Here is a 26,628-nt window from a genome sequence, read left to right as displayed (position 1 = left end):
ATGTGGACATATGCCTTCTATCTTCGGCGCCCTGCCTCACTGGGCTTCACCATTGTCTCGGCCCGCGTCTATTCCCAGACAAACTTTGTAGCTGCATGATCGATCCTTCTGCTTTCCCAAGTCACCGAGCGTACGCTCATCTTCTAGCGGGTTTATCCGGGAGCGTTCACAACCCCGAACCGAAGGACCCTCTGTCTGCCAATCAAGCTCGCCAGCATCCCGATAGATCTCTCATTTCGCGGACTGCATCTTCGAAATTCGGAGCTTATTCTCGTGCATGCGTTCGAGCCCTCCCCCGCCAGCCGCTAAATCTACTTCTGCGATATCTTTTGCGCTGCTGTATCTGTCTATCAGCCGGAAGAGCGCAGATATGGGGCTTCCTACCAGGGATCGTCGGAATCGCAGGGACATCTCGTGAGGTGCGTGATATGTCGCCGCATGCCTGAGATCTTTGCAGGACACTCAGAATCTATCTAGCTTGTCATCTGACTGCCCAGATCGTCTTCCCTCGGACTTGCAGGCGCATCGACGGTCGCGCTCCCGAGGGCATTACGATACGCCGACCCTTTTTCCAGGGTTCTGCCCCGCTGGCATGCGTCTCACGTAGGCAATCCGTTTGGCTCTCTCGTCCAGAGGTGCACAGAACGCCTAATGGGGACACCCCTCACGAGGCCGGTCATGTCTTGCGCTGCGCATGCGACATATCGCGCACACACACGCCAGATACGGAGGTTCGTCTTTGGCCCGGAGGCAGCGGGTCGTCCGGCCACGCGCAACCACCTCCCATACACATCGCACCGCGCGGTTGCCGGAGAAAGGACGGGATGATTGCCGGCGTCAGGCTCTGGGAAGCCTGGCAGTCTGCCACTTGTCGGTTTCGAGGGGGGAAGAGCCGGGGTTATAAAAGAGGGAGAGAATGCGAGCGAGGGTTCCGTGCAGGTGGCCTTGGTGTCCCCTCCAGCTGCTCCTCCTCTGGTACACGGCCCCGGCTTTCGGCATGTTCTCTGCACGCACTTGCTCATCGATGCGCGCCGTGCTCGGTGCTGCGTTCCTCACCCTGACCTTGGGGTTGTTGGAGCGCGTTGTGGCCTTCGACATGACCAGGAACGATAACGTGGGTCGAGTAATTGCTCCTAGTCACCGACTGGATGGCGAACTTACTTGTCCTTCCTCTTCCAGCTTGCTGTGTACGTTGTTCCCGAGTGGAGCATGCTTCCGATCATGTGCCCTGTTAGCTGACGCATGAGCATAGGTACTGGGGCCAGGATTCAGCAAACAGCCAGCAGCGGCTGTCGTACTACTGCAAGGACAGCACGGTCGACACCTTCCCGCTCGCGTTCCTGTACATCTTCCGCGGGACAGGCGGAGAGCCCGTCATCGACTTCGCCAACGTAAGTGTCCTCCCGTCGGTCCGTCCTCGGTTGCTGCGCATCGTATGCTGACCATCACTTCTCCCCTTCGCCACTTTTCTCCACTTCTTCTCCGTCCAATCTTCCTATGTTCCTGGCATCATTTTGACTTCGTCCCCCCCTTCCCGCGTGACCCGTGATCCTGCGTCTTCTTTCATCATTTGCGGTTTGCGGGACCGGGACGCAGACGTGCAACCAATGGGACGACTCGGTCTACTCGGGCACGGCGCTCGCCAACTGCTCGTTCCTCGCGCAGGACATCAAGACGTGCCAGGCTGCGGGGAAGATCATCACGCTCTCCCTCGGTGGTGCGACGGGCCAAGTGGGCTTCTCGTCGGACTCGCAGGCGGAAAGCTTCGCGGACCAGATATGGAACCTGTTCCTTGGCGGCAAGAGCAGCATTCGTCCGTTCGGCGATGCCATCCTTGACGGGTGCGTGTACCTGCATCTCGTTTCGGTGTCTGTGATATGTGCCCTTGTGTGCGTTGCGCAGTGCGGAAGATTTCTCCACGTTGTGTGGCCAGGCGGGACGTGGTCTGCCTGGGTTGTCGATTTTTCGGCTTGGATGAACGCATTGCCCGAGCATTTTTTGCACCCGTGCCCATTGTGGTCATGAGTGATGGTTCTGTCATGGGGTGCTGACATGGGATCTCAATTTGCATAGGATCGACCTGGACATCGAGAGCGGCACCGCGGCGCACTATGCGGCGTTCGTCAGTCGTATCCGGTCTAATGCGGGCTTGACGGGACTCACTGCGTCCACGTACGCTGAGGCACGTGCAAATGCCACTGCTCACGCCAACTCCACGTCCCACCACACCACGGCTAGCAAGGACAAGGCCAGCAAAGACAAGGACAGCAAGCCAGTCGCCGACGTGACGAGCGCCAGCAAGTGCGTCTATCTCATCGTTCATGGTCCACAAGTTTTGCTGATCATATCTCTCTAGGTACTACTATATCACGTCTGCTCCACAGTGTCCCTACCCGGATGCGTACATCGGCGGTGCGCTCAACGCTGCCCACTTCGACGCCGTCTACGTCCAGTTCTGTACGTCTCTCACCTCTCCACGTCTTCTCTCGTCTTCAGCTTCTGATCCAAACCTCTACAGACAACAACTACTGCGGACTCGACCAGCCGTCGGACTACAACTTCGACACGTGGGACAACTGGGCCAAGACCGTGTCCCCGAACAAGGAGGTGAAGGTGTACATCGGCGCGCCTGGCTCCGCCGACGCCGCAGGCGAGGGGTACGTCGGGGTTAGCACACTCGCGAACTACGTCTCGGACGCACAGGAAAACTGGTCCTCGTTCGGAGGCGTCATGCTCTGGGACGCGGACACGGCCTACAGTGAGTTCTAATCCTCTCCGAGTCCGACCTTGTTGTTGTGAGATTATCCGAGATTAACGCGAGCGCACAGCGAACGGCCGCTTCGACAAGGGCATCAAGACGGCGATGGTCACTTCTGGCGCCAAGTTCGCGCCGAAGCAGGCCCATCGCAACGAGACGACACACACGACGACGAGCAAGAACGAAGAAGACGATTCTTCCGAGCCGGTGGAGAAGCCCCGCGCGAAGTCGCGCTTCTTCCGCCTATAAGCTCATACGACATACACGCTTCAACGAAATTATCAAGACTTAGGGGAGGCTCGATCGGGAGATGGTCGAGCTCGTAGAAGGTTCTGGTCTGGTCACATATGCGCACTGTATCATTACACTCCATTCTGGGCGAATTGTATCATTGGGTCTCAATGCGTTGGCATTCCGGGAGTGGCAACCCTTCGGCGGGAGAGCGTTGCTGACAAAAGTGTGCGTTCATTTCCTTCCGCTCAGCCATGAGGAGACCCTCCATCCACGCCCCACGAGATTCAAATTTTGCACTACGCGACATCGTACGTATACGCAATTTGAATCTGACAGTATATTGAACGAAAACATCCCACAGCATTATCAGACATGAGTTTAGTTTCAGTTTTGAGAGAAACCACACTACAGTAGTAGCTACATAGACAGGCCTATGACTGGAGGACATGATGCCGGGTCCCCTCCGCGCGCCTACACCTTGAGCACACAGGCGCTCGGCGGAACCGGAGAGTTTGCTATGATGTGACGTCATGATGATCGAATGTCGTCGAACTAGCCAACAGTGTACACTACGCCGACCCGCCATAGCCCGACCCGTCGAGCCTAGCTGGGGGATTGTACATACGTAGAATGCAATCACTTACCTTAGGTTCTAGAACACAGGTGTGTTCAAGTCCAGAGCGCGTCGTACGAGTCCGGACGCAGTGGCATCATATGCAAACCTTCCGATACAGTCGAGAGGTATCGCATTGAGTGGGGGGGATCGTGGACAAACTCGTGTGGGATGCAGAAGACACGAACCCGTGGCCGTCTACATTACTATGACCAATAACAGAACCATGTACGCTAAGAGTAGGGGAGTAGCAATGTCCGATGGGGACAATCATGCGGTCTAGCAACAGCGTGATGAGCACGAAGAACAGCACAGAAGGGAAAGATGGTTCACGTACCGACTCCTTGAGCCAGGTGATGAGGTCGTTGCGGTCCTTCTCCTTCTTGAGACCCGCGAACGCCATCTTCGTACCAGGAATGTACTGCAGGCGCGGCGAGTTGAGGCGGAAGCTGGGTAATGACGTGGCAGAAAGCACCCACCTTTTTGGGGTTCTCGAGGTAGTCAAAGAGGGTCTGCTCGTCCCAGGTGATGCCCTTGTTGACGTTAGCAGCAGTATAGGAGAAGCCCTCCGCCTGTCCCGTCTTGCGGCCGAAGACACTGCAGGCAGCTCACTCGTCAGCCTCGACATTCGTCGCTCGCCATGGAGAATGTACGCACCCGTGCAGGTTGGGGCCAACCTTGTGGGGCTCGCCAGCGCCGACGGTGTGGCACTGAGCGCAGCGGGTCTTGAAGAGACCAGCACCCTTAGCAGCGTCACCTACAAGCCCAACCGTCAGCTCGCTGTTCCGCGCGTTGCAAACCGTGTCGGACGCGTCGTACCAGGTGCGTAAGGCATGTCTAGTGTCTAGGAGGTGTCGTGAAGGGGGAGTATTAAGCGGGGTAGATGTACAGAGAGTGCTGGCAAGAGCAAGAAGGAGTTGTGACGAAGGCAGTCTCAAATTTCGGTTATAAGTACTGAGTGCCCTGCCGGTTCTTCCCGGGACGCGGGGGAACCAATCACCGGACGGCCATTCGGCCATTCGCCCAGATCGCCGTCCATTCCGAATGCCGGGGCCCCAGCCGGAGCGCCCGCCTCCCGCACCCGGCCGCCCCGAGCGTCTGCCCCACAGGTCACGCCGTGGGAATGTTACGCGTGTCTACTGTGGGAGAATTATTCGAAGTCCGCCTGCTCGTTGTTTGACACCGCGCCCTCACCACCGCGCGCGACGGCGAGCGCGTTCCCCCGCCCATCCCGCCGCACGTCCGACACGACCGCGCCGCCCCGACACGCGTCCTCGCGCTCTGCACATGAACGGCTCGCGGACCGTCACCAGTGTCGCAGTAGAAGGTCCCATGATACCCTCCCAGCCACAGACATCCAAACGCAAGGCCACCGACGATGCGAACCCGCTCGCCGCCGCCGCGGGCAAGAAGCTCAAGCGAGACGTGCGTGTACGCGTGTTATTTGCCATATATGTGCTAAATATCCGCGTTTACTCTAGAACTCTAAGGCGGGGCCGTCCACGAAACGAAAGCGTGAGTCAAACGCGTGAGATCGACGCGTCTTTCGCGCTGATATTGTTACCCCATAGTCAATGGAGAGGAACAGCCGGGAGGACTGGTTATAGTACGCGCTCCAGCGCCGACGAACCGTTCACTGCACATTGAACCCGTCCCAGAGTCTCGTGCGTCCTCTGTCCAACCACAAACTCTGTTACAGCCCTCGAAACCGCCGTCAAAGAAGCTTCGTGCCGAGGGGTCCTCACGAGCTGTCGGGAAGGCCAAGGAGCGCGATGTGTATGCGGCGACGCGGGCGGAGCCTGAGGTCGACGAGGACGTGCGGCAGATGCAGTCGGAGGCGGATACGCTGCGACGACGTTCCCAGGCAGCCGAGCAAGCAGCTAATTCGAATGCCAACCTCGAGTTCCCCGCCCGGACCCCTCGCAAGCCGAACTCGACATCAAGACGCAACATCGATATGACAGAGCCCATCGCCCAGGCTGAGACGCCGCAGATTGAGAAGAACAAGATGATGCGAGGGGAGACGGGGCACAGACGACGTTCGTCGGTCAGCCGCGGTAAGCGCGTCAGTTCTAGCTACGAGGCCACCGGTGTGATATGTGAGTGGCATGTCCCTTCTTTGTCCGTGCGGGCTCGCGAACCAAGGCGACGACACAGCACATCCGCACACATCAGTCTCTGTATCAAGTTTCTTCAAACACATCGACTCTGAGCTACCAGAACCCCAGCGCGCAAGACAACTCCTCATATGGTGCTCTAATCGCGCCATGAACGAGCCGGCGGATCAAGCTCCGCAGGCGTCGTCCTCAAGAGAGAGCTCCACGAACTCGGGCAAGGACCCTCCGCCCCTGTCGTCTGCCCAAGCGGACATTCTGAAACGCACGGAGGAGAGCCTGATACGGATGTTAGCGGAGAAGAAAGTGGACACGAACGTTTACGGCGGAGCAGGGTCCCAGAATGGAGACGCGCAGCGGCCTTTGAAGGAGAATGAGCAGAACGTCAAGAACAGAGCTCGGGAGGCCAGGTTCAACAGTCACATTCAACGGTGCGCTCATTTTCATCCGCAACGGCGAGCCTTGTAAGGTGCTGAGTTGCTACGTATCTTAGGTCGAAGCAGGAGGCGGAGGCTTGGAGAGAGTTGTCGGACTCGTACGACTTGCACAGAAAGTCGGTACAGGCGGACATGGAGAAGAGAAGACGCGCTCTGGCGGCTGCAAAGTCGAAGGGCAAGGAACGGGCCAATGCGGACGACCTTGACGACTGGGATGTGGAGAGACGAGACTTGCCGGAGCAGTTTCTGTCTGGTGGGAGCGTGGACCTTGCGCGACAGATCGTTTCGGGACGATCGTCTAGTACGGCTCCATTGCAGGATCGCCTGAAAGACCTGGAGTTCACGGTACGTCTCACGCGTGTTCCGATGCAGTAGCGGGTCTCACCTGTTCCCCCCCAGATGGATCGACTGCACACCTTCACGAACTCTGCGCTGCAGATGACCCGGGTCGTAGAAGCGAACCTCGATCGTCGATTCGCGCTCCTCAACATATCCCTCGCCTCACGCTCCCAACCCGCACCTCCATCCGCGCATCCGGATCCCACAGCACTATCCTCGTACATTATTCCTACCCAACCTCGACCTCCAGCTACGGATCCCCAGGACCTCTTCCGCGCACTGTCACGGATCGACGTGGAACGGCCACAGACACAGATCGGCGACGCAGCAAGACGCGCCGTGCGCGAGGTTCAACGCGCAGCGGACTCGTCGGCAGGCGAGCGGAGGTTAACGGGCGGCGTCCCTCCCCCCACACCCCGCAAACCACCAGGAACGCCCCGTCGCGCGACGACACCCGGCAAAGGGAGATGATTGTCTGTTGTTCATCTCCCGGGCCCTTCCTTTACATGCTGTTCTCCTCTCCATGCGTTCCCCCGCCATTGGATCTCCCACAGTCTAGTGTAGTAGTCTCCTGTATCCGCTGCTCTTCGTCTAACGTCCGCTTCGTTTTGTTCCCTCTCCGCTGTTCTTCGTCGTCGCTGTGCCTGGCTGTTTGCGTTTGCGTCTGCGCTTGCTTCCATCTTCGTCCCTCTTCCTGTCTCTCCAGACTCTCCCATCCTCCGTCTCCGTGTAGTTGCTAGTAATGCCCGTGGGTGTGGACTGGTACTCGACCTGCCGCTCGTTAGGAGCGGGGGTTGTAGAGATGTATGTATTGTGTATTGGATATCTAGCAAATTTCCTCTCCTTTTCTTCTCTTTCTACTAGGTTGGAACGAATGCCCAGAACGCGATCAGTGCTAATGAAACTGAGAGTCACTGTCAGACATGAATTCGACGCCAGATGGCATGCATAATCATTGCTCACGCGCGCCCCCGCCGACCTTGGGCGCGCGCACAGCAGCGTCTCGCTCATCTCATCTTGTCATCCACGTCTAACTCGCTCTTCTTTGGTCGACCTCGCGTGCTCTGGGGACTCGGCTGGGATGTCGCGGTGCTTCACGAGAGGCGTCTTCCGCTGCTTCAAATGGCTCGAACGCCTCGGGGACCGCATCACAGGCGCAGCGGGCCCCGTCTTCGTCGCGCTCGCCGTCATCCTCCTCTCGCTGGGAGCGTTCTGCTTCTGTGAGCATCTGCCCATCTCCTCTCTCTGTACTCACCCAGTTCTTGTGCTGATCGAGACTTGCTCTGTTTCTCTGTTTCTTCTGCTGCAGTCGAGATCATCCAGCCATCCCTCCCCTTGCCGTGGCTTACGACGCCCGTGTGCATCGTCATCGCGCTCAACCTGTTCGGGCATTATTACTATGTGTGCACTGTGCGCCCAGGGTTCGTGGACGACGACCCACATGCACACGACCCGGGTACGGGGCTGCTGTGGGCGCGGAGGCGGGGCGAGGCGGGTGCGGGGACGAGGTCGAGGACTGGTGTGCGGTGGAGCGAGGATGAGGGCGCGAGGGTGACGCGGGCGGCGGTGTCGAAGTGCAAGCGGTGTGGGGAGATGCGGCCTGAGGTGAGTTTCGTGTCATTCTCCTGCCTTTGGTGTGCGCAATGCGGGGTGGAAGGGGGGGGGACGTCCGACGTGAGTGCGAGTGCTGATGGTGGACTGTGAGAGGTCCCATCATTGTAGGATATGTAACCGATGTGTGCTCAAGTACGACCACCATTGTCCAGTGAGTGTTTGATCGCTTCGCTCGAGGGTGTGCGCAAGGCTCATGTCTCATTTTGTCGCGCTCTGTAGTGTGAGTGTGCACCGAGCAGGTCTGTCGCGCTCCGCTGAACGTCGCATGGCGGATAGGGATTAACCAATGCGTCGGCATCCACAACGAACGACATTTTGTTCTCTTCTTGTACGTTTCAACCAGTTGTCTATGTATGACTATCCACGCAGTCCTGACTGACTGAGTTCTCGGAATGCAGGTGGTACCTCGTCATTTCGACCGCATGTTACGTCGGCTTCGGCTGGCGGTTTGTGCTTGTCGGACTAGGATGGTTCGACGTACGTCTGGTCCCCACCCTACCTACTGCCCTATGACGTTCTCTGCCACAAGCTCACCCCTCACTCTCGTAGGAACCGTGGCCGTACTTCGCGCCACCGATGTCCTTCCTGCTCACGTACATCCTCGCTGTTGTGCTCTGCATGGCCGTCACCGCGATGGCGGGGTGGCACCTCTTTATGATCGCGTGCGGAGAGACGTCCGTCGAGAGCCAGGATCACGAACTGTACCGGAGAGTTGCTAGAGACCGCGGAGAGGTGAGCGGCTTCCTTCCCTTTCCGCAGTTAGCTCGCCGAGGCTGAGTTCATGTTCCAGACGTTCGTTAACTGCTATGACTTGGGGTACCTCAAGAACCTACAGCTATTTTTCAATGTTGGACCGGGAGGATAGTACGTGCACGACTTCGATCTCTGCATAACAGTGTCTGTGCAACCTGACCTCGTCACCTCATAGTCCTTACTACACCCTCTTACTGCCATTGCGCATAGAGCCGTACACCGACGGCTGGTCATGGGCTCGCAAGCAAGGCTACGACGCACATCGCGGCGTCAGGCCAGGCGAAGAGCTCACGGACGACGACGAAGAGTGAACAAGCCAATACACCATCGAGTTCCTCTGCTATGCATTCTGCTCTCGCGCTGTGTGTAATATCGGATGAATGTGAGTACTGCATCCGATGTGTTATGAAGGATGATATTCTGCCGGGGCCATACGACCCTTCGGAGTGCGTTGCTTGCTCGTGCATGCGGACCGCTCGGGAAGGAGAATGACTTACGTCCGGCTTTATGAGGCGAGCGCATCGCGCTCGCCGTTCTCTCTGAACCTGAACCTCTTCATTTCGTCGGTTTTCAGTGCCAATGCTGACGTAGCCTATTCGCAGATAGCGTACGTGGAAGGAGTATACTCTACTTACTGGGACTTCACTTCTTGGTTTGGATAGTTCGTATCGCATGAAATATCACTCGGGATACTTGCATATGGCACATTGAGCGTACGGAGACGACTAGATGGAGCATTTATACTATACAGAAAGCATCGCCGGCCTTGGTCTCGCACTATGGCACCTCGTTCGCGCTGACAACAATGTCCCGTCCGTTCGATCGTACAGACCTTCGCATTGGATCTCGCGGCAGCGGTTTCCGCATATCTGTCCTTACATCAGAGATACATCGACCACAGACCAGACAGGATACGCACCGAACCCATCCTCCTCGTCGCGCACTGAGTGGCCGAGTCCGAGATTGCTGTAGTATTCGCGCACGCGGCGGTAGACGCTGTAGCCGAGGCCCTCGTACATGGTGATGGCGGCAAAGTTGACGCAGCGGACGTAGAGGTCGACGAAGCTCCCGCGGTAGTTCTCGTCCGAGACCTTCTCGAGCCAGGCCATGAACTTGCGCGAGACACCGAGACGGCGGTACTCGGGCGCGACGCTGAGCGCGGTGACGTGCCCGTGTCGCTCGGGACCTGCGCCCTCGGCTTTGCCGATCACTGGAGGGAGGAGGAGAGAGGAGTTGGACACGGTGTAGAGGGTATTGGAAAGACAGGGGGGAGGGAGCAGGAGACGTACCGTAGCCCATCATGCGGCCTTGAGGTGTCTCCTGGATAGCACACATGTCCGGCCAGCGCGAGAGGTAGCTCAGGTAGAAGCTGATTGCATACTGCGGGTACGTCGTATGAGCCTCCGACTAACATCGTGAGGGTGTGCTCGGCGCACCGTCTCTGTCCACAGGTCAAGGTTTCTGCCCGTTTACGGGTGGCCCGTTAGAAGAAAATAGGGAGGGCGACGGGGATGGCGTTGCGTACATACATGTGGTTGAATTTGAAGAGGTCGGTCGCCTTGAAGGATCTGGTGACACTCATTTTGGAAGAGTAGACTGAGGCAGCCTGCAGGTATGTACAGCAGCGATGATGATGAGGGTCAGGAAGATGGGAGGTGGCGAGCGGCACGTGGCAGCTAAGTAAATAACATTGTAGTATTGAATCATAATCATCAGGAGGGCTTTTGATTCCTGCCTTCATTGAACTGGAACACCATGCTCGTCGACGTCTCACCGCTATTGCAATCACTGAGTGCCGAGTCCTATGCATGACTGCAATCTCTGGGAATCTTCAGGACTGAGTCAGCAACCTCTAGGCCTTCTCTCGATGCCAAACCACCAGCTGGGCTACATTGTGGCTACCCCGCCTCGAACACAGGACCTAATGTCACTGCCAACCACCTCAGAGTTCTGTGATGGTCTTGTACATCGCAGGGACGCGTTCACTCGGCAGTGTCATTCTACCTTGCCTCATGTCTGTTGTCCCCGGGATCAGCACAAACTGTCTCCGATGATGAACGCTATACATGGCTATTCTCTAACCATTTATCCTCTTCGAGGCAGACGTATTCCCCGGTTCAAGGACGGTCTTCATTGTACGACGTTGACTGCCGCAGCGAGTTTTTCATAGCTTGTCTGTGCGTAAAGTCAATGAGGGCCTGCGCTGCAGACGTGCGAGCATCCGCACAGCATCAATTGGCTTCCATGTCTGGGCAGTGTGCTCGATGACCCGTGTCCTCGGGCGCGCCAATGAGCCTTGCAAGCTGAAGTTGACGAGCGTACATAGTTCTACAATCTTGCGCGCTGCATTCGAACCAGTGAGTATGCTAGTACTGCCTCATGCCTGCCCTATCTGATTTCCAGGCATCTCCCAACGATGCGATTACTCACTACGAGGACCCGCTTCGTCTGCATTTGACCTCACCGCTGATCTCTCCTCTGTTGTAGGACACGAAGCTGACGACCTCTGACGCAGACGTACGTGTCGCCCAAACGTGTTCATTCGACAGTGGCGTTTGCCTCGTTGGCCGGCCCCCTCGTGTCTGCTATACTTGGGATCGGCGGGCACTCATTGGTTGCGAGAATCAGGGAGACGCCTCCTGGATGGTACAGCTACAGGTGTTCCTCTAGCTGCAGCCTCTCGGAGGTTGACGCGTTTCCGGCTTTGGGGCTATCACCTCCACGACGTTCATTGCCGCAGCAAACTTTTCATCGCCTCGAAACCACAATGACTTCCACACTTGCTGTGGGCTTGCGAGAAGCTTCTCTGCATCGAACAGTGCTCCAAGCTTCCATATGTCGGAGTTCCTGAGTCAATGGTGTCCTTGGGCGCGTCACTAGACCCCATTAAACAGCTCGGAGTTGACGCGTACAGGTGCTGTTCAACACCTCTTCGCTGCATTTTACCCAAGCCAGTCAGTATCACAGCACTATGCTACATTTCGCTTCTCCCTCTCTAACCCGAATGATTGTCAGCGATGCGTTTGCTCAATACTAGAACTGGCGAATTCGTCTGGGTAGAGAACCCGCACCAACACCGGTATGCCGCCCTCTCGCACGTCTGGTGTAAAGACCCGCGGCGCGAGACATCCTACCACGACATTGTCCGCTTCCAGGACGAAGCCCGCTCTGCTCGCTCACACGGCGAGATCCTGCCTGAGGACGCCGTGCTCTCCAAGGCCAGCTACAAGATTCGCGGGGCGTGCGCACTCGCCCGCGCAGATGGCATCGACTGGCTTTGGGTTGACACATGCTGCATCGACAAGGCGAGCAGTGCCGAGCTCGAGGGGGCAATCAACGCAATGTACGCGTGGTACCATGGCTCGACGGTCTGCTATGTCTTCCTCCAGGACGTCGACGCGCACGAGGACCCGTACGCTCCCGACTCTGGCTTCCGTAAGAGCGAGTGGCACGTACGCGGGTGGACGCTGCAAGAGCTCATCGCCCCACGAGTCGTGCTGTTCTTCTCGAGGTCGTGGCGTTTCATTGGCGCGAAGCACGGGATGGCAGGCCTCATTGCCGATGTCACCGGGGTCGACAGGGAGGTCATCACTGGACACCTGCCTGTGAGCGCCCTCAGCGTTGCACGGAGAATGTCGTGGGCGTCCAGACGAGTCACCACGAAGAGGGAAGACGAGGCGTATTGCCTGATGGGCATTTTTGGGGTCCACATCCCCGTCGTCTACGGGGAGGGCTCGATGGCTTTCCTCCGTCTCCAAGAGGAGATCTTGAAGCGCATACCCGACGAAAGCATCTTCATCTGGGATCGCGCACTATACCCGTGCACTGTCCTGCTAGACACTGGTCATGGCACCTCTCTGGAGAACGCACATCCGGCACTCTTTGCCTCATCTCCGGCCCTCTTCTCGACCTCTGCAGACGTCATCTCCGTGCCAAAGAACCGCCTTTGCGAAATAATTGGCATCCCCATTCCTCCCACGACGTACACTCCCACTTCTCACGGCGTGCAGACGACTCTACCCCTTCTTCGTCTTACGGACGATCTCTTTGCTGCCATGCTCGCTTGCCAACGGAACGACACGCTGCTTGGTCTGGTAATCGAGAAGACGCCGACGTCCGATGTCTACTCGATAGGTGCTTTGGACGCCAACAGCGAACTCGTCCATGCCGACCACTTGTCATGCATAGTGCAACTTCCCATCCCACTAGACGGCACCGTCCTTCCTTCGACGCCGTCAGACACGGCGGTTGTCAAGGAAATTAGCATCCTGAATCCTTCATATGTTCCGCCTACTCGACAGGTCTTGCCGTCGCGCTACGTCCCACTTCGACAGCACGTTATGGGGCTCTCTGAGCGATCTGTACGGTGTCTCGCCTCCCTTGGCTATCGATCATCCCTCTATGCACGTTCAGTCTCTTTGACTACGATTACCCTGTCGTCCTTCGATTCGAGACCGGTAGCGAGCGTCGATCTACGGCGCTGCGGGTGTTTGGATATCCTGAGCTCGGAGTCTGCTCAGCCACGCTCGTTCGCCGTGCGCGTCACACGTTATCAGCACAAACCACCCGTAGGAGGGTACCTGGACGACGGTGGCGGAACGCTAGAACGCTGCTCGCTCGGACACGGATGGCACCACCTGGAAGTCGCAGTGTCCTCCGCGCCCTCGCCCGCGTCCGACGAGGCACCGTCTTCATCGCTCTCATCATCATCCTTGGCCACCTCGAACCCCCCTCCAAGACGCTTCATGCTTTCCCGCTCTGAGCTCAGACCTGACGAGCGACGCCCCCAGGAGCTCACCCTCGCACTCGCATGCGACTACCCAGGAGACGACCAGTACCCCGCGCGCTTCACGCTGTCAATTGACGCCCCCCTCCGCGGTGAAGGCGCGAGCACATACACGGATGAAAGCACGAGCACGCTGACGTGTGAAGACGAATGGGTTCCACACAGGCCTCGCAGTAGAGACGCAGATCTGCCGCAGCTGCTGAAGGGCGAGGACGGCAAGGACGATCATGGCGATCATGGAAGTCACACAGATGCGGATAGGAACAAGGTTCGGGCCAGGATCACGCGGTTAGGAGGCCTGCTCGGGCTTCGGGTGCTCTCGCGAGCTCCGGCGCGACTCTGGGCTGCGGTGAAGAGAGGCGTCACGGCGTGCCAGAAGGAGGGATGGTCGAGCCCAGCTACGTCTGTGTACGGTTCTGAGGTGAAACGTGGGTGCGGGGCTTCAGGCGAGTCCCTTCCTCGGATCGTTGTGTACGAGGCATCGACGGTCTCTACAAGGTAAGTCATGAATCTGACTCGATGTCATGGTGTACTCGAACCTTTACGCTGACTGTTGTGTTTTCAGACCGTCGTCGAGTACGTTGCCTCGGGAGAAGACTCGTTAGTTCGGAAAGCGTTTGTGTATCGCCACACGCTGCGCGTGCATAAGTGTTCCCGATGTGTCTTCAAGCCTTTTCGAGTCACCCCTCTCTCACGTTGATGCCGTGCCCTAATTAGACGGGAGCTATGTTCTTTTTCTCTGTAATCTTTTCAAGTTCCTTACATGCAGAGATACATTCGACTGAGTCCTCAGCTTTAGGTCAGGAAACGGTGAGGGAAGATACTTGGCTAGAAAACTCACACGCAGGCCTATGCTTATAGAGGGACATTTATTTATCATTGCTCTTTGAATCCGTATCTATGCGTGTGGCCTCTCAAGAAGTTCGCGCTCTCAGGGACACCTTCGGATCCGGAAACATACTGCCGTTCGCTGGTACTCGCAGGGACTGTATCAACAACGTCATCGCCACCATGAAGGCATGGCTTGCGTAATGAAGTGTCAGCGTGAGCGACGCTAGGTACATGAATTAGTCTCGGATTATACGTAGAATGAGCGGACGCATACCTCAGTCGTCGGACTGGAGGGAAAGACAGAGAGAGCGGGCAGTAAGTGATAGGCCCGCGGGTAATTCCGAGATATAAGTAAGGAATGTAAGTAAAGTAAGTAAACCATTGAATGTCCGATTATCGTCAGATATAGAAGCGTCCTAGGACGCGCGAGTTGTCCTTGTCCTCTGTTGTTCTCGTCCTAGTACTATCTCAATATTGCGCACCTCCATCGATACATGGCGGAAGGCTTTTGTCTGAGGTCTGAGGACCCGTCGATGAGAGTGCTTATGCTGCAATTATAGAGGTATAGCCCTCACACGGCTTTTAAAGTTCGAGCCCCACCTGTCATCCTTGGATTGCGCTGCATGCCTCATGCACGTGTAGTGTGGACGAGTCCGCAGTCTTGGTATGTAGGTATTAAATCCAGCTATCGGACGTACACGCCACCTGCAACCATCTACCCTCCCACTCTCCGGTGAGTATCACAACGCCAATGTATTATTCTGGACTAATCCGGCTTTCCAGACGCGACATGTGGTTGCTCAACACTGAGAACGACGAGCTCGTCAGCGTGAACAACCCTCGGTCGGTTCGATATGCAGCCCTTTCGCACATGTGGTCCAAAGACCCACTAGTACCAGAGCTATCGTTCCACGATCTGCGTAGGATCCAGGAGCAGGTCCGTGCTGCTCGCGAGAAGGACCCAACCGTCCCTGAAGATGCGGTCCTTGCGCGGGCGTCGCCCAAAATCTGTTCTGCCTGCGCCTACGCTCGAGACGATGGGATTGGCCTCTTGTGGGCCGACACCTGCTGCATCGACAAGTCCAGCAGTGCCGAACTTGGGGAAGCCATCAATTCAATGTACAGCTGGTACAGCTCGTCGACGGTCTGCTACGTCTTTCTGCACGACGTGGACGGATGAGAAGATCCATCCGCGACGGGTTCAGGCTTCCGTCAGAGCGAATGACACAGGCGGGGATGGACGTTACAGGAGCTTATTGCATCCCAAGCGGTCATCTTTCTCTCGCGTACATGGCAGTACCTCGGTTCGAAGCACGGCATGGCGGTTCGCATCGAAGAGATTACTGGGATCGATCGGGATGTCATTCGCGGGTCAATGCTTGTCGGCGCCGTGAGCGTCGCTCGACGGATGTTCTGGGCATTGAGGCGGGTCACTACGCGCAAGGAGGACGAGGCTTACTGTCTGATGGGTATCTTCGGGGTCAACGTGACCATCGCGGTCGAGGCACCCCTCGGAAGGTTTGACTAATGTGGTTGTCACATTGGAGTATGATTCGCGCAGCACTGAAGAGAGTAGTACATATGTACACAACATGATCATACTTTTCATTTCAAGCAGTCTCTTGAGGGTGAGCGACAAGCTTCTTCCCGCTCACCTTGTCCTGCTTGAGACGCTCAAGCCCATCCGGGATACCCGCAAGGCCATTCGGAAGCACCTCGACCTGGTTCGGCTGTCGAATATTGCGTCAGCCACCTGCATGTACGTACGCACGCACGCACGCAAACACAACCGCTACATACCACGATGACCCCGGTCTCCAGCCACTCCGTGAGCCTGCTGAACAGCTGCACGCCGACCTCGCGGTTCTGTGGGACGCGCGCGCTGCCAAAGCCATGTACGATCCGCTTGTTGTCGGCCGCGTTCTTCTTCTCCGCGGGGATCTCGTCGTTCAGCAGGATGAGGAGCGTCCCGCCCGGGGCGAGCACGTCGTACGCGAGAGACTGGGTGTCCGCGATCGAGATCGTGTCGAAGACGTATTCGATGGGCTTGTTGCCGGCGAGCTTCTGCACCTCGGTGATGATGGCGGATGCGGGGAGCTTGCGGTCGACGACGGCGGTTGCGCCGAGCGACTTGAGGAGGACCTCGTTGTGGAGCGAAGCGGTGGTGATGATGGGCGAGTAGCCGGAGTACTTCGCCACCTGGATCGCTGGAGGGAGTCATATGTGAGCGGGTGCATCCGAGACTAAAGGTGTCTGTGATGAACGCACCGTACTGGCCTACGGACGATGAACCCCCAACGATGAACGCTGGCTTGCCGGCGTACTTGGTCTTGCCGCCCTCCTCCCAGGGCGCGGTGAAGTTCGCAGTCGGCGCGGCCGGGTTGTGGTTGAAGTTTGTAAGGATGACAACGGTGAGTGCCGAAGGCACAGACGCCGCCTGGTCGAAGGAGATATTATCCGGGAGCTGCGGGAAGGTGTGAGCGTATTCCTGGCATTTTGTGCCATGGCGACCACCACCCGACGTACCTTGGCGGCGAGCTCAGCCTCAACGAGCGTGTACTGCTGGAAGCCGGCATACTTGTTGTCGCCGAACCAGCCTTGGAACAGCCTGACCATGTAGCAGAATTGGTCAGTAGAGGTCAACGTAGCGGCTCAATGGGGGGAGGGGGAAGCACCACTCACACTCTGTCACCCTTGGTGAACTTAGAGACCTCCGAGCCGACCTCCTCGACGACGCCCGCGAGGTCAGAGCCCAGGATGGCGGGGAAGTTCTCGACGAAGATGCCGTATGCGGGGATCTTCCAATCAACGGGGTTGAGCGCGCTCGAGATGATTTTGACGAGGATCTCCTTCGAGCCAGGCGTATATATCGGGGCCTCCCCGATCTGGAAAGGGGTGTGCTTCGATGGGACGTAGAGGGCTTTCTGGGTCGACATGTTTGTACTGTAAGTGGTAGAGAGACGAGCCAGGTGATGTGGGCGATTGCAGAATGAGAAGAGCTATTATTGGTGGGGTGCTACGATCGAAGATGAGCATACAGTATATATACTGCAGTAACTCACCGCTGCGTGAAACAAGACCTGATTAATTGAACTCCTGGAGGCTCAGGTACATATGCGTCCACTAGGGCTTGGCACGGCGTGCGTGCATTCCATAAGTGACATGCACGTGCTGCGCCTCTAGTATCAATGAGAGGGGGAGGCACGCCGTGTGAGATCGAGCCTGAAGAAGACGTAACTTGGGACAGACCTGACGAGGTGGTTGTGCATGCGAGCTAGTACCGAGGTCACGAAGCAGACGGCACGCTTTGACCCACTTGTCCCCGCAGCACTCATAATTGTGAAACATACTGCGGCGGAAAAGATCGCGAGCGCATTGCATCAGTTGCTACAAGGACGCGTTAGTCAGTGTGTGGAATAACCTCAAGACTGGGGATGAGGACCATATACCCACCGTGACTGCCAAGCCTGAAGTTTTGATGATACGCAGCGATGAAAATACTGCGCACAGTGTGTAGTGGGATCCGGTGTCGATCTCTGTAGATAGGGGTGTTTGTACATATGGTAGCCACTGGCGAGAGCGCGCCGCGAAGCATGCATCACACAGAGAAGTCGGAAGACATAGATCGTCGTTGATATGGGTAGCAGTGGGCCTCCTCAACATGTACTATGCCGAGCCACAGACAATACTTTCGAGATTCGAGCAATTAGTATTGCGCAGTACACTTTCCTTGAGTTTACAGGTTGACGCAAGCGGGGGTGGAGATGATCGCAACAAGTCGCAAGAAGGATGAACAGGCGATATAATAAAGATCGCCAGTCTGGGTCTTCTCCGGCCGGGCCGGGCTTCCGAGGATACGGCCCGCTGATGACCCGCTCTCCTTGCCGCCCCCGTCTCGACTCCCTTGCTCACTTTTGTTCTCCTACGCTGACGATGGCTGCCCCTGTAGACCCGGGATTTACCCCAATCCTACTTACGCTGCCCTCGAGGTCCATTTCATCAAGTTATGACTCACCTTACGTACCGCCGCCGACACCCGAGTCTGCAGCTTAGTACCCGAGGATACCAAACGTCCGCATGACTATAGGCAAGAGACTATTGTGGTCGAAGCATCCATCAAAAATTTTGAGCTCTATTCATCTCAAGCAGTCTCTTGAGGGTGAGCGACAAGCTTCCGCCCGCTGACCTTATCCTGCTTGAGACGCTCAAGCCCATCCGGGATACCCGCAAGGCCATTCGGAAGCACTTCGACCTGGTTCAGCTGTCAATTGTCGCGTCAGCCACCTGCACGTACGCACGCATGCACGCAGGGATACGAACCACGATGACCCCGGTCTCCAGCCACTCAGTGAGTCTGCTGAACAGCTGCACGCCGACCTCGCGGTTCTCAGGGACGCGGCCGCTGCCCAAGCCGTGCACAATCCGCTTGTTGTCGCCCGCTTTCTTCTTCTCCACCGGAATCTTCTCGAACAGCACGATTAGGAGCGTCCCGCCCGGGGCGAGCACGTCGTACGCGAGAGACTGGGTGTCCGGGAGCGAGATCGCGTCGAAGACGTATTCGATGGGCTTGTTGCCGGCGAGCTTCTGCACCTCGCTGATGATGGCAGATGCGGGGAGCTTGCGGTCGACGACGGCGGTCGCACCGAGCGACTTGAGGAGGGCCTCATTATGGAGCGAAGCGGTGGTGATGATGGGCGAGTAGCCGGAATACTTCGCCACCTGGATAGCTTGATGCGAATGACCGTGTGTGAGCGCATCTTAGTTGTCAATGTAGTGGTGATGCACGCACCGTACTGGCCTACAGATGATGAGCCACCGACGATGAACGCTGGCTTGCCCGCGTACTTGGTCTTACCGCCCTCCTCCCAGGGCGCGGTGAAATTCGCAGTCTTCCCGGCCAGGTTGTGGTTGAAGTTCGGGATAATGACAGCGACGAGTGCCACAGGCACGGACGCGGCCTGGTCGAAGGAGATGTTTTCCGGGATCTACGAGAGAATGTGAAAGGACGTTCCTGACGCGTGCCGTGGTGACCACCACTCGACGCACCTTGGCGACGAGCTCAGCCTCAGCGAGCGTGTACTGCTGGAAGCCGGCATACCTGTTGTCGCCGAACCAGCCTTGGAACAGCCTTGGAATAGCGTAGGCAGCTTTGGTCAGTCGAGGTAAACGTAGCGGCTTAAGGAGGGAGCACCACTCACACCCTGTCACCCTTCGTGAATTTGGAGACCTCCGCGCCGACCTCCTCGACGATGCCCGCGATATCCGAACCCAGGATGGCGGGGTACTTCAACTCGTCGAAGATGCCGTAGGTGTGGATCTTCCAATCAACTGGATTGAGCGCGATCGAGATGATCTTGACGAGGACCTCCTTCGGGCCGGGCGTGTATATCGGCGCGTCTCCGAGCTGGAATGGGGCCTGCTTCGACGGGACGTAGAGGGCTTTCTGAGTCGACATGCTTATGTTTTCGGCGGTGGGAAAGAGACAAGCAAGGCGATGTGAGCGAAGGAAGAGGAGAGTTGTTATTGGTAGGATGCTGGTGAGGATACAGTATATATACTGCCAGTAACTCACGGCCTGCCTTGAACTGGATCTAGGTACCCTGTAGGTATGTTTTCACCCAGGCTTGGGCTGGTAGCTGACAAAGTGGTAGCTGACAAAGCGGTTGTGCATTGCGAGCTATCGGAGAAGCGACCACGCACGGAGCAGACGTCACTGCTTTTGACACCTCGTCGCCGTAGCACTCGCAGTGTGAGACCGCGTGCGGCGGAAGAGATTGCGAGCGCATTGCATCAGTGCTACAAGGACACGTTAACCAGTCTGTAGGAAGTAACATCAAGACTGGTAGATATGACCATATACGCACTGCCAGCTCTTATGACACGCACACTGCGTGAGGAGGTCTCTCGGGAGGTGTACCAGAAACAACCAGAAACGACCCGAGATGACCTCGCGAGGTCTCGAGGCACCTGGGGCAGTCGGTCAGGTCGTCGCTGTACCGTTTAGAGCCGTGTTTCTGTGTGTATGTTGTGCATTGACCAGGCCTTGACCGTGTTACAGCAAATGCAGCTTCAAATGTCGCGACTCGCGAGGTTTCTGAGCACAATTGGCGCCCACGACGACCACGGAGCGATCGCGCCTATTCGATCTCGCGTCCACACCGTCATTCCTCTGCCCGTCAACGCGTCAACATCCGGCCACCGTCCTCTTTGCTCTCATACGACTCTCTGGCTATACTTCAAGTTCTGAGAGACATAGAGGCATAAGTACTGGTCGTCTTGACGTCCGTGTCATCCCTTTCTGATCCTCCGGGCTTGGCAAGCCGCATACGTGTCAATCTGGTGAGTCATTCACCTCAAATTCTGTCTATAGTCATTCAAGCTTGTCTCGTACCGCCCACTAGAGGCCATCTCTGTACCGGGACCCGAGACAACCAGGGATAACCTCGGTTTCCTCTTGCCCCTTGACGAGACCATCTCGGAACGGGCCGTCGGGACAAACCCCGACATCGTACCCGCTTATCTCTGGCATACCTCCCGAGAGACCGGTCTCGCGCAAGTGATTGCAAATACATGGACTGACATCTATAATAATAGTGTCTCCGCCCGGGGCGTGTGGGTGATACCAGCGCTGTCATGAACGTAGGTGCCTTGAACTATTCGGTATTTTCGTTTTGAATGTACTGCTAATTAAAGTATGCGAAGATCTCTCAATGCGATGCGGGATGCTGTCCGCCTTGGTCACGGGTAGTGTATTAGTCCAGACAAACTGACGCCGGTCTTTGGTCTTTGTAGTGAGGCCATATATCTCACGATCGGGTCTAGACAGGTCATCGATGTGCTCCCATCAAACCACATTCACATCTTCGTTGCAGAAGAAGCCAGGGACCCGCGAACTATTTGCAAAGGTTGTACGGGTATATAGTGTTCGACCCACGCCGTGTTGATCCCAATTTAACATCACTCTAGTGTAGATTCCTCGTGGCAACAGCGCCGAACTTCACAACAGCTCAGGAAACAAACCAGGATCTGGAACTATCCGTGTGACTGCGAGGGACTAGGACAATGTCGACTGAGTTCTCAGATGCCGCACTGCAGGAAGCCGACGCCGCCATCAAGGCCACTGAGGCGTACGAACCATCGAAGGGAGAGAAGCGGCTGAACGCTGTCGGTGAGTAAATCAGGCTGCTTCCTCTACTTTCAATGGTCCGACTGCTCGAGGACATCCCCAGGAAATGCCGTATCAAATGCTTCGGGGAACTCTCTAGTATCAATCGCACAGAGCGACGCCGCTACGCAAGCTCTAAGCTTCGTGAAGGACCAGGTCGGCAACTTTGTGCAGCACAGCAAGGTGCTCATGAATGTACTCGACGAACTTGGCAAAGCACATCCGTTCATCCAAAGTGAGCGATCGACCTGGAGTCATGGAATGACTTACTGACTGCCGGGTGTTCAGTCGCTGTGTCCATATTCAAGGCTGGACTGACCTTGGAGCTGACGCGACGAGAAAACGACGATAAAGTCATCGCTCTCAACTTGACCATGTGCGACATGATGCAAACGCTCACTTTGTGAGTCGCTCACGACATGGTCGTATACGATGATGACGGCTGACTTGGTTCAGACTAAAGCAAGTTGTTAACGTGAAGGAGCCAGGGCCCGGCGGGCTTTCGATTGAGGACCGTCTGAAGCAGCGTCTAGGCTCCATCATTGATTCTATCAAGCGCTGCGCCAAGGTCTGCGACAGCTACCAGAAGCGCCCCACCGCCGGTACGCACGCACGCACACAATCCGGTCGGTCCGATTGCTCACCTGGGTCGAAATGACAGTGAAGTTCTTCACGAGCACAAAGTGGCAGGGCAAATTCACGCAAGTTGCGCAGCAGTTCGCTGACCACAAGGCTGGCATTCAGTTCGACCTCCAGATCCACGCCAGTGTCGGGATTACCACCGCCAATGTCACGCTCACCGCGATGAACACGTCCTTCACGGAGCTGAACGAGAATGTCTCGAAGCTGATGGAGGTCGTGTTCGAGCGCATGCGAACGCCCGAAGAGCGAGATCTGTCCGCGTTCGTCGCCAAAGAGGCCGGTGGCATCGACGCCGTCCTGAAGAACGACAAGCTTCTCGAGGAGGTGCTTGCGAAGCGGAAGTTCGGGTCAGGGAAGGATGTAGACGAAAAGGGGACGAAGAAACGGGTGGTCCCGGGCCAGACCCCTGACGCCGTTCTGACGGTAACGGAGCTGCGAAAGGAAGTCAACAAGGACGTCGAGCAGGTTCTGGCGGACAACAAGGTCTTCGACCAGAAGTTCGAGGCGATGAAGATGCAGGTGGACGAAGTAAAGGTCGAGATCAGACATGAGTCGGACCGGGTTATCGACACCATTCTCGCTGGGCCGCACGAGCGGATTGTCGACCGCGTGAGTCTCATGCGCTGAGTCGTCATCCTTCACCACTGACGATTGCTGCAGGACCTGTACCATGTCTGGAAGGAGATGGTATGTTTGACATAGACATCCTATGGCTGCAATCACTTACTCTTGGACAGGGCTGGAAAGGCAGCGTGAAGGCCAAGCACCTGGTGATGGCGCTCCGGGACCACTTTGCTGAAGGCAGCCACGCAGCACTTGCCGCCATTCGTGTGATCACCCAGCTGAAAAAGGACGGGAGCGACCCCGCGTCCGCCGCGCAAGCTATGGAGGAGATCGCGGACATCGCGAACCGTACAGACCCGCATGCTTCCCCAGAGGACGAGTGGGCGCTGCAGTTTATAAGTGTCTTGCGAATCCAGCCGCTGATCGAGGCACTCGACGACGATGTCTCCTCGTTCGTGACGATCGCGGAGGCCAACGCATTCACCGCCGCGCGCCCGCAGAAGTGGAGGTGAGGACGATATTCGTTCGGTATATAAGACAAATCAGCACGCTCACGTGCCTGCTCTCAGCCTTCCCCATTGGATCGCATACTGGACGTACGGTACGTCCGTTGTCCATACTCTTCACGCATGTATCTCACCCCTCCCGCTCCCGCTCTGACTGTAGGATTTGAGATGACGGTCCAATGGTACTTCCGTCGGATCCGGAAGGTCATCTCGGAAATCGCCTGGGCGACCGTCCAGGCACTCCCCGCAAACCGGAAGATCATCGCCGACTTCATCTCGTCGTGGCACGTGCGCTGGATCGAGGACTTCCTCTCCGGACTGCGCGACGTCGAGCAGTGGGACAACACCGACTGGGAGTCGGACGGCATGTTCTTGAAGTTCAAAGACTACGTCGTCGAGAATGAGAGGAAGTTCGAACATAACTTGCGGGGCGTCAAGTATTACCTCGACGAGGCCAATACACTCTCCATAGTGGCGGGGGATGGGAGGCCGGAGAAGGTCAGTCTGTCCGTTGCATGCATGATTTACGAGCAATTTACAGTTGCACGCTTGCGCTCCAGTATGTCATGCCCCTCATTTTCATCCTGCTAAGGAGAAGCTTGTATATCGTTCAGCAAGCACACACTGTTACCCTGCACGAGCGAGAACTCATGGTAATCCAAGACTCAATCTTGACTCTGACGGGTGCGATTTCGGACCGGGTGCGGACCCTGCAAGGTTAGTGCCTCTTGATTTGTGAATCTGTCGGACACGTAAATACAATACACCCGGTCTAGCTGTGCACAAGTTGCAAAATCTGGACGACAAGGAGCAAATGAAGAGGTTCTTCTTCGGACTCGTACGTCGATGCGTAACAAGTCTTCATACGCAACACATTCACTCATTCGCTTCTGCATAGTATTCATTCGCATTCGAAGAACCCGAGATGAGCGACTACTGGAAGAGGGACCCCGAAGTCGACGTAAACATGGTGAACGACGTCCCACCCGCGCTCGCTTCCGACGGAGACTCGCAGCAAGGCGACCTCCCGCTTTTCTACGAGCCGACGACAGAAGACATCGACCTCATCCCCGATCCCACCTTTGACGATCCGACTTCCCCACATCCCACCGCCGCACACTCTCTTGTCGGGCACTGGAGCGGTTCATATGCATACGACGATCGGGACGACGACGGCCTCGTCAGCTTCACTGTCTCGTCCCACGGCGTGAACGGAGCCATCGCCGGCTCTGGCACGGACGCGTTCGGGCCTTACGTGGTGCATGGGACCCTTGACGACGATCGACTTACCTTCGTCAAGGAGTATCTGCACCTCCAGTACGGTCAGAAGGTTATGTGGCGTTACGAGGGCGTCGTCGCCCCGGACTCCGATGAGATCCGCGGGCAGTGGGGGCCAACCGATGTTGACTGGCAGTTCGTGGTCTCTGGAGAGGAGCCTGAACAGGAGACGGGTGCGGAAGAGCAGGCGATGTGAGTTTGACCAAGGGAGGTACCCCTCGGGTGGACGATTGCTGACGATGAACGGTAGCGGCGATGTTCCTGCTCAGCAGCCCGAAGCGGAGGAAATTATAACCCCAGCCGCAGAAGTACCCGAGATACGCGTGGACGAAGCAGACGACGCGCAGCCGGACGGAGACGCGATGAATGCGAATGAGGATCACGACGATGATGGCTCGTCCGACGCAGGGAGTTCATTCTCCGGGATCACGGTGGGCTTCACTCACGGCACGTTCTTCCTCATGCGCCGGCCTGTCGAATACCTGCTATCTTGTCCGCCGGACGAAGAGTTCGCGGCCAACCGTCCACGAGCGCTCTGGAAACTTGCTCTCAATGCGACCCTTCGGGCGGTGCAGGGTCGGACGCTGAACTGGGGTCAACTCTCCGCCAGAAGGAAGAAACGCCAGCAGTACATTGAACTGCTCAAGCGCCGCCATCGAGAGCCATGGCGCGGTCAGGACGTCGAGGAGGCACAGGAATGGGCTCAGCTCATCAAAGAGATACATCCCGACGACCTCCACCTGTGGCGCTGTATCGCCATGTACCAGGAACGGCGAGACGTCATACAAGAGTGAGTACTTCATGTCACAGGCTGTCTATACGACGGCGGCTGACAACTGGACGGGGCACTCTGCTAGTATTATCTGCGATGCTTGCAAGGAGTATCCACTGACGCCTCGGTTCACATGTATAAACTGCTCGGAAGACGAAGTCAACCACACCGTCGACCTGTGTATCAAGTGCTTCTCTGCGAACAGGCACGTCACGCGGGGCAAGAAGGTCCACCACCCAACGCACAACGTGATACAGTATCGCAACACGAAGTGGAGAGTCTACCGCCACGCCACCTTCGACATAGGGAGGCGGATGCTCCAATGGGCTGAAGACCAACTCCAGCTCTCTCAAGCCCGAAGCGCGGTACAGACCACTACCGGCGATACGGCGGACTCGTCCGGTCTGCATTGCGTGGTGTGCAAGACTTCTATCACTGCCCCGCCGTATTGGTGCTGCCTGAGCTGCATGGGTATGTGCTCTGCGATAACTCGTCCAATCGTGAATGGGGCTGACACCTATCTCTTCGTCTCAGAGGACTCCGTCGTGTGCTATGCCTGCAACGAGCGCATAGAGCGCGAGAAGGAATGGCTGTACCTGAGAGGTCCATTTGCACCGAGCGGCGCGGGTCCGCACAATTGGTTCCACACCCTCGTTTCTGCGCCAGGGGCTGAGGTGATCACCGCTGAGACGGACCAAGAGAAGGCCGTGACTGTGGAAGAGCGTATCGCTCGCGTGGAGGCGAAGCTTGACGCGACGAACCTCAAGCTCGACGCGTCAAACCTCAAGCTCGACGCGCGGTTGGCGGCGTTGGAGGATCTTTTGAGAGCTGTCCTGGCACGGTGATGACCATCACGCGGCGATATGCCTGTAAGACTGAGACATGCGGAGCCTGTCTTCGTAACATAGGTGTTTGTGTATGGTACCCATAGTGAGAGTACGTCGCGAAGCATGCATTGCACGGTCGGGACATCGGTGTGATTACTCGGCCTAGATCGTCAACACTGTGTGTGCCTCCTGTACTGTGTATGATTGTGCTGAGACACGGACAATTCTTTTGAGATTCAAGCACTTAGCTAGCATTGCCCTATCACTTCCTTTTCTTGAGTCTAGAGGGTGACGCAACCCGGGGCGGAGATTGTCGCAACTTGCAAGCCAGTCCGAGTCGCAAGAAGGTGAGCAGAAACCTCGGCGATGAGATAAGATGGCAAGTTCCTGCCGGG

The 26,628-nt window shown here is 56.8% G+C and overlaps 11 protein-coding genes across 11 annotated transcripts; 7 read left to right on the top strand and 4 right to left on the bottom strand.

Annotated features, from left to right (window-relative positions):
• Nucleotides 1-1,024: 1,024 nt before the first annotated feature.
• On the top strand, nucleotides 1,025-3,007 carry L226DRAFT_573185 (glycoside hydrolase; the record flags this gene model as incomplete). The annotated part of the gene is made up of 8 exons (XM_067684803.1): nucleotides 1,025-1,114; nucleotides 1,180-1,187; nucleotides 1,253-1,391; nucleotides 1,597-1,841; nucleotides 2,074-2,301; nucleotides 2,357-2,457; nucleotides 2,519-2,758; nucleotides 2,829-3,007. 8 exons carry the CDS (start codon nucleotides 1,025-1,027, stop codon nucleotides 3,005-3,007), a joined length of 1,230 nt encoding a protein of 409 aa, XP_067533015.1.
• Nucleotides 3,008-3,875: 868 nt separating this feature from the next.
• L226DRAFT_524749 (cytochrome-c from the OXPHOS pathway) lies at nucleotides 3,876-4,440 on the bottom strand (the record flags this gene model as incomplete). Its single annotated transcript, XM_067678913.1, has 5 exons — nucleotides 3,876-3,884; nucleotides 3,943-4,026; nucleotides 4,085-4,202; nucleotides 4,263-4,362; nucleotides 4,425-4,440. 5 exons carry the CDS (start codon nucleotides 4,438-4,440, stop codon nucleotides 3,876-3,878), a joined length of 327 nt encoding a protein of 108 aa, XP_067533014.1.
• A 395-nt stretch (nucleotides 4,441-4,835) lies between these two features.
• On the top strand, nucleotides 4,836-7,326 carry L226DRAFT_490329 (uncharacterized protein). Its single transcript, XM_067677313.1, has 6 exons — nucleotides 4,836-5,030; nucleotides 5,087-5,120; nucleotides 5,177-5,704; nucleotides 5,763-6,150; nucleotides 6,213-6,501; nucleotides 6,556-7,326. Exons 1-6 carry the CDS (start codon nucleotides 4,893-4,895, stop codon nucleotides 6,964-6,966), a joined length of 1,788 nt encoding a protein of 595 aa, XP_067533013.1. The 5' UTR covers nucleotides 4,836-4,892; the 3' UTR covers nucleotides 6,967-7,326.
• Nucleotides 7,327-7,576: 250 nt separating this feature from the next.
• On the top strand, nucleotides 7,577-9,173 carry L226DRAFT_467107 (uncharacterized protein; the record flags this gene model as incomplete). Its single annotated transcript, XM_067676024.1, has 8 exons — nucleotides 7,577-7,715; nucleotides 7,805-8,131; nucleotides 8,181-8,264; nucleotides 8,386-8,437; nucleotides 8,508-8,586; nucleotides 8,659-8,841; nucleotides 8,900-8,973; nucleotides 9,038-9,173. The coding sequence occupies 8 exons, from the start codon at nucleotides 7,577-7,579 to the stop codon at nucleotides 9,171-9,173; spliced, it is 1,074 nt and encodes a 357-aa protein (XP_067533012.1).
• A 367-nt stretch (nucleotides 9,174-9,540) lies between these two features.
• L226DRAFT_537244 (N-acetyltransferase) lies at nucleotides 9,541-10,507 on the bottom strand. Its single transcript, XM_067681289.1, has 5 exons — nucleotides 10,392-10,507; nucleotides 10,299-10,323; nucleotides 10,152-10,242; nucleotides 9,782-10,072; nucleotides 9,541-9,731 (listed from the first exon to the last, which is right to left on the bottom strand). The coding sequence occupies exons 1-5, from the start codon at nucleotides 10,442-10,444 to the stop codon at nucleotides 9,640-9,642; spliced, it is 552 nt and encodes a 183-aa protein (XP_067533011.1). The 5' UTR covers nucleotides 10,445-10,507; the 3' UTR covers nucleotides 9,541-9,639.
• Nucleotides 10,508-11,446: 939 nt separating this feature from the next.
• On the top strand, nucleotides 11,447-14,513 carry L226DRAFT_561864 (HET-domain-containing protein). Its single transcript, XM_067683463.1, has 3 exons — nucleotides 11,447-11,816; nucleotides 11,878-14,146; nucleotides 14,214-14,513. Exons 2-3 carry the CDS (start codon nucleotides 11,880-11,882, stop codon nucleotides 14,251-14,253), a joined length of 2,307 nt encoding a protein of 768 aa, XP_067533010.1. The 5' UTR covers nucleotides 11,447-11,816; nucleotides 11,878-11,879; the 3' UTR covers nucleotides 14,254-14,513.
• Nucleotides 14,514-15,198: 685 nt separating this feature from the next.
• L226DRAFT_154104 (HET-domain-containing protein) lies at nucleotides 15,199-15,874 on the top strand. Its single transcript, XM_067672469.1, has one exon. The coding sequence runs from the start codon at nucleotides 15,231-15,233 to the stop codon at nucleotides 15,657-15,659; it is 429 nt and encodes a 142-aa protein (XP_067533009.1). The 5' UTR covers nucleotides 15,199-15,230; the 3' UTR covers nucleotides 15,660-15,874.
• A 215-nt stretch (nucleotides 15,875-16,089) lies between these two features.
• Nucleotides 16,090-17,415, bottom strand: L226DRAFT_546951 (GroES-like protein; the record flags this gene model as incomplete). Its single annotated transcript, XM_067682459.1, has 5 exons — nucleotides 16,090-16,209; nucleotides 16,280-16,686; nucleotides 16,748-16,943; nucleotides 17,006-17,087; nucleotides 17,162-17,415. 5 exons carry the CDS (start codon nucleotides 17,413-17,415, stop codon nucleotides 16,090-16,092), a joined length of 1,059 nt encoding a protein of 352 aa, XP_067533008.1.
• Nucleotides 17,416-18,171: 756 nt separating this feature from the next.
• L226DRAFT_587989 (GroES-like protein) lies at nucleotides 18,172-19,934 on the bottom strand (the record flags this gene model as incomplete). Its single annotated transcript, XM_067685590.1, has 5 exons — nucleotides 18,172-18,740; nucleotides 18,800-19,206; nucleotides 19,269-19,464; nucleotides 19,526-19,607; nucleotides 19,678-19,934. 5 exons carry the CDS (start codon nucleotides 19,932-19,934, stop codon nucleotides 18,621-18,623), a joined length of 1,062 nt encoding a protein of 353 aa, XP_067533007.1. The 3' UTR covers nucleotides 18,172-18,620.
• A 1,402-nt stretch (nucleotides 19,935-21,336) lies between these two features.
• L226DRAFT_154051 (uncharacterized protein) lies at nucleotides 21,337-25,815 on the top strand. The gene is made up of 15 exons (XM_067672467.1): nucleotides 21,337-21,393; nucleotides 21,446-21,647; nucleotides 21,709-21,879; nucleotides 21,933-22,047; nucleotides 22,101-22,246; nucleotides 22,306-22,895; nucleotides 22,947-22,973; nucleotides 23,024-23,358; nucleotides 23,420-23,451; nucleotides 23,517-23,854; nucleotides 23,971-24,073; nucleotides 24,133-24,194; nucleotides 24,255-24,826; nucleotides 24,885-25,424; nucleotides 25,560-25,815. Exons 2-15 carry the CDS (start codon nucleotides 21,542-21,544, stop codon nucleotides 25,735-25,737), a joined length of 3,315 nt encoding a protein of 1,104 aa, XP_067533006.1. The 5' UTR covers nucleotides 21,337-21,393; nucleotides 21,446-21,541; the 3' UTR covers nucleotides 25,738-25,815.
• On the top strand, nucleotides 25,608-26,512 carry L226DRAFT_154094 (uncharacterized protein). Its single transcript, XM_067672468.1, has 2 exons — nucleotides 25,608-25,877; nucleotides 25,941-26,512. The coding sequence occupies exons 1-2, from the start codon at nucleotides 25,721-25,723 to the stop codon at nucleotides 26,249-26,251; spliced, it is 468 nt and encodes a 155-aa protein (XP_067533005.1). The 5' UTR covers nucleotides 25,608-25,720; the 3' UTR covers nucleotides 26,252-26,512.
• The last annotated feature ends 116 nt before the right edge of the window (nucleotides 26,513-26,628 follow it).

Source organism: Lentinus tigrinus, assembly GCF_003813185.1.
Source record: "Lentinus tigrinus ALCF2SS1-7 unplaced genomic scaffold L226scaffold_23, whole genome shotgun sequence".
NCBI lineage: Eukaryota > Fungi > Basidiomycota > Agaricomycetes > Polyporales > Polyporaceae > Lentinus > Lentinus tigrinus.
The sequence above is the reverse complement of the archived record's forward strand: the minus strand, read 5'-3'. Positions and strand labels throughout refer to the sequence as shown.

What these genes read in the sequence shown, in the direction of transcription:
- L226DRAFT_561864 (XM_067683463.1), top strand. Translation starts at nt 11,880, where the DNA reads ATGCGTTTGCTCAATACTAGAACTGGCGAATTCGTCTGGGTAGAGAAC. An exon ending in GCATCGACGGTCTCTACAAG is followed by an intron (nt 14,147 to 14,213) that starts GTAAGTCATGAA and finishes TTGTGTTTTCAG; the next exon opens with ACCGTCGTCGAGTACGTTGC.
- L226DRAFT_537244 (XM_067681289.1), bottom strand. Translation starts at nt 10,444, where the DNA reads ATGAGTGTCACCAGATCCTTCAAGGCGACCGACCTCTTCAAATTCAAC. An exon ending in AGGCCGCATGATGGGCTACG is followed by an intron (nt 10,073 to 10,151) that starts GTACGTCTCCTG and finishes TCCTCCCTCCAG; the next exon opens with TGATCGGCAAAGCCGAGGGC. An exon ending in CGACGAGGAGGATGGGTTCG is followed by an intron (nt 9,732 to 9,781) that starts GTGCGTATCCTG and finishes ATGTAAGGACAG; the next exon opens with ATATGCGGAAACCGCTGCCG.
- L226DRAFT_154051 (XM_067672467.1), top strand. Translation starts at nt 21,542, where the DNA reads ATGTCGACTGAGTTCTCAGATGCCGCACTGCAGGAAGCCGACGCCGCC. An exon ending in ACCATGTCTGGAAGGAGATG is followed by an intron (nt 22,974 to 23,023) that starts GTATGTTTGACA and finishes ACTCTTGGACAG; the next exon opens with GGCTGGAAAGGCAGCGTGAA. An exon ending in GGTGCGGAAGAGCAGGCGAT is followed by an intron (nt 24,827 to 24,884) that starts GTGAGTTTGACC and finishes GATGAACGGTAG; the next exon opens with CGGCGATGTTCCTGCTCAGC.
- L226DRAFT_154104 (XM_067672469.1), top strand. Translation starts at nt 15,231, where the DNA reads ATGTATTATTCTGGACTAATCCGGCTTTCCAGACGCGACATGTGGTTG.
- L226DRAFT_154094 (XM_067672468.1), top strand. Translation starts at nt 25,721, where the DNA reads ATGCTCCAATGGGCTGAAGACCAACTCCAGCTCTCTCAAGCCCGAAGC. An exon ending in GTGCTGCCTGAGCTGCATGG is followed by an intron (nt 25,878 to 25,940) that starts GTATGTGCTCTG and finishes TCTTCGTCTCAG; the next exon opens with AGGACTCCGTCGTGTGCTAT.
- L226DRAFT_490329 (XM_067677313.1), top strand. Translation starts at nt 4,893, where the DNA reads ATGAACGGCTCGCGGACCGTCACCAGTGTCGCAGTAGAAGGTCCCATG. An exon ending in CGAGGCCACCGGTGTGATAT is followed by an intron (nt 5,705 to 5,762) that starts GTGAGTGGCATG and finishes GCGACGACACAG; the next exon opens with CACATCCGCACACATCAGTC. An exon ending in TTCAACAGTCACATTCAACG is followed by an intron (nt 6,151 to 6,212) that starts GTGCGCTCATTT and finishes TACGTATCTTAG; the next exon opens with GTCGAAGCAGGAGGCGGAGG.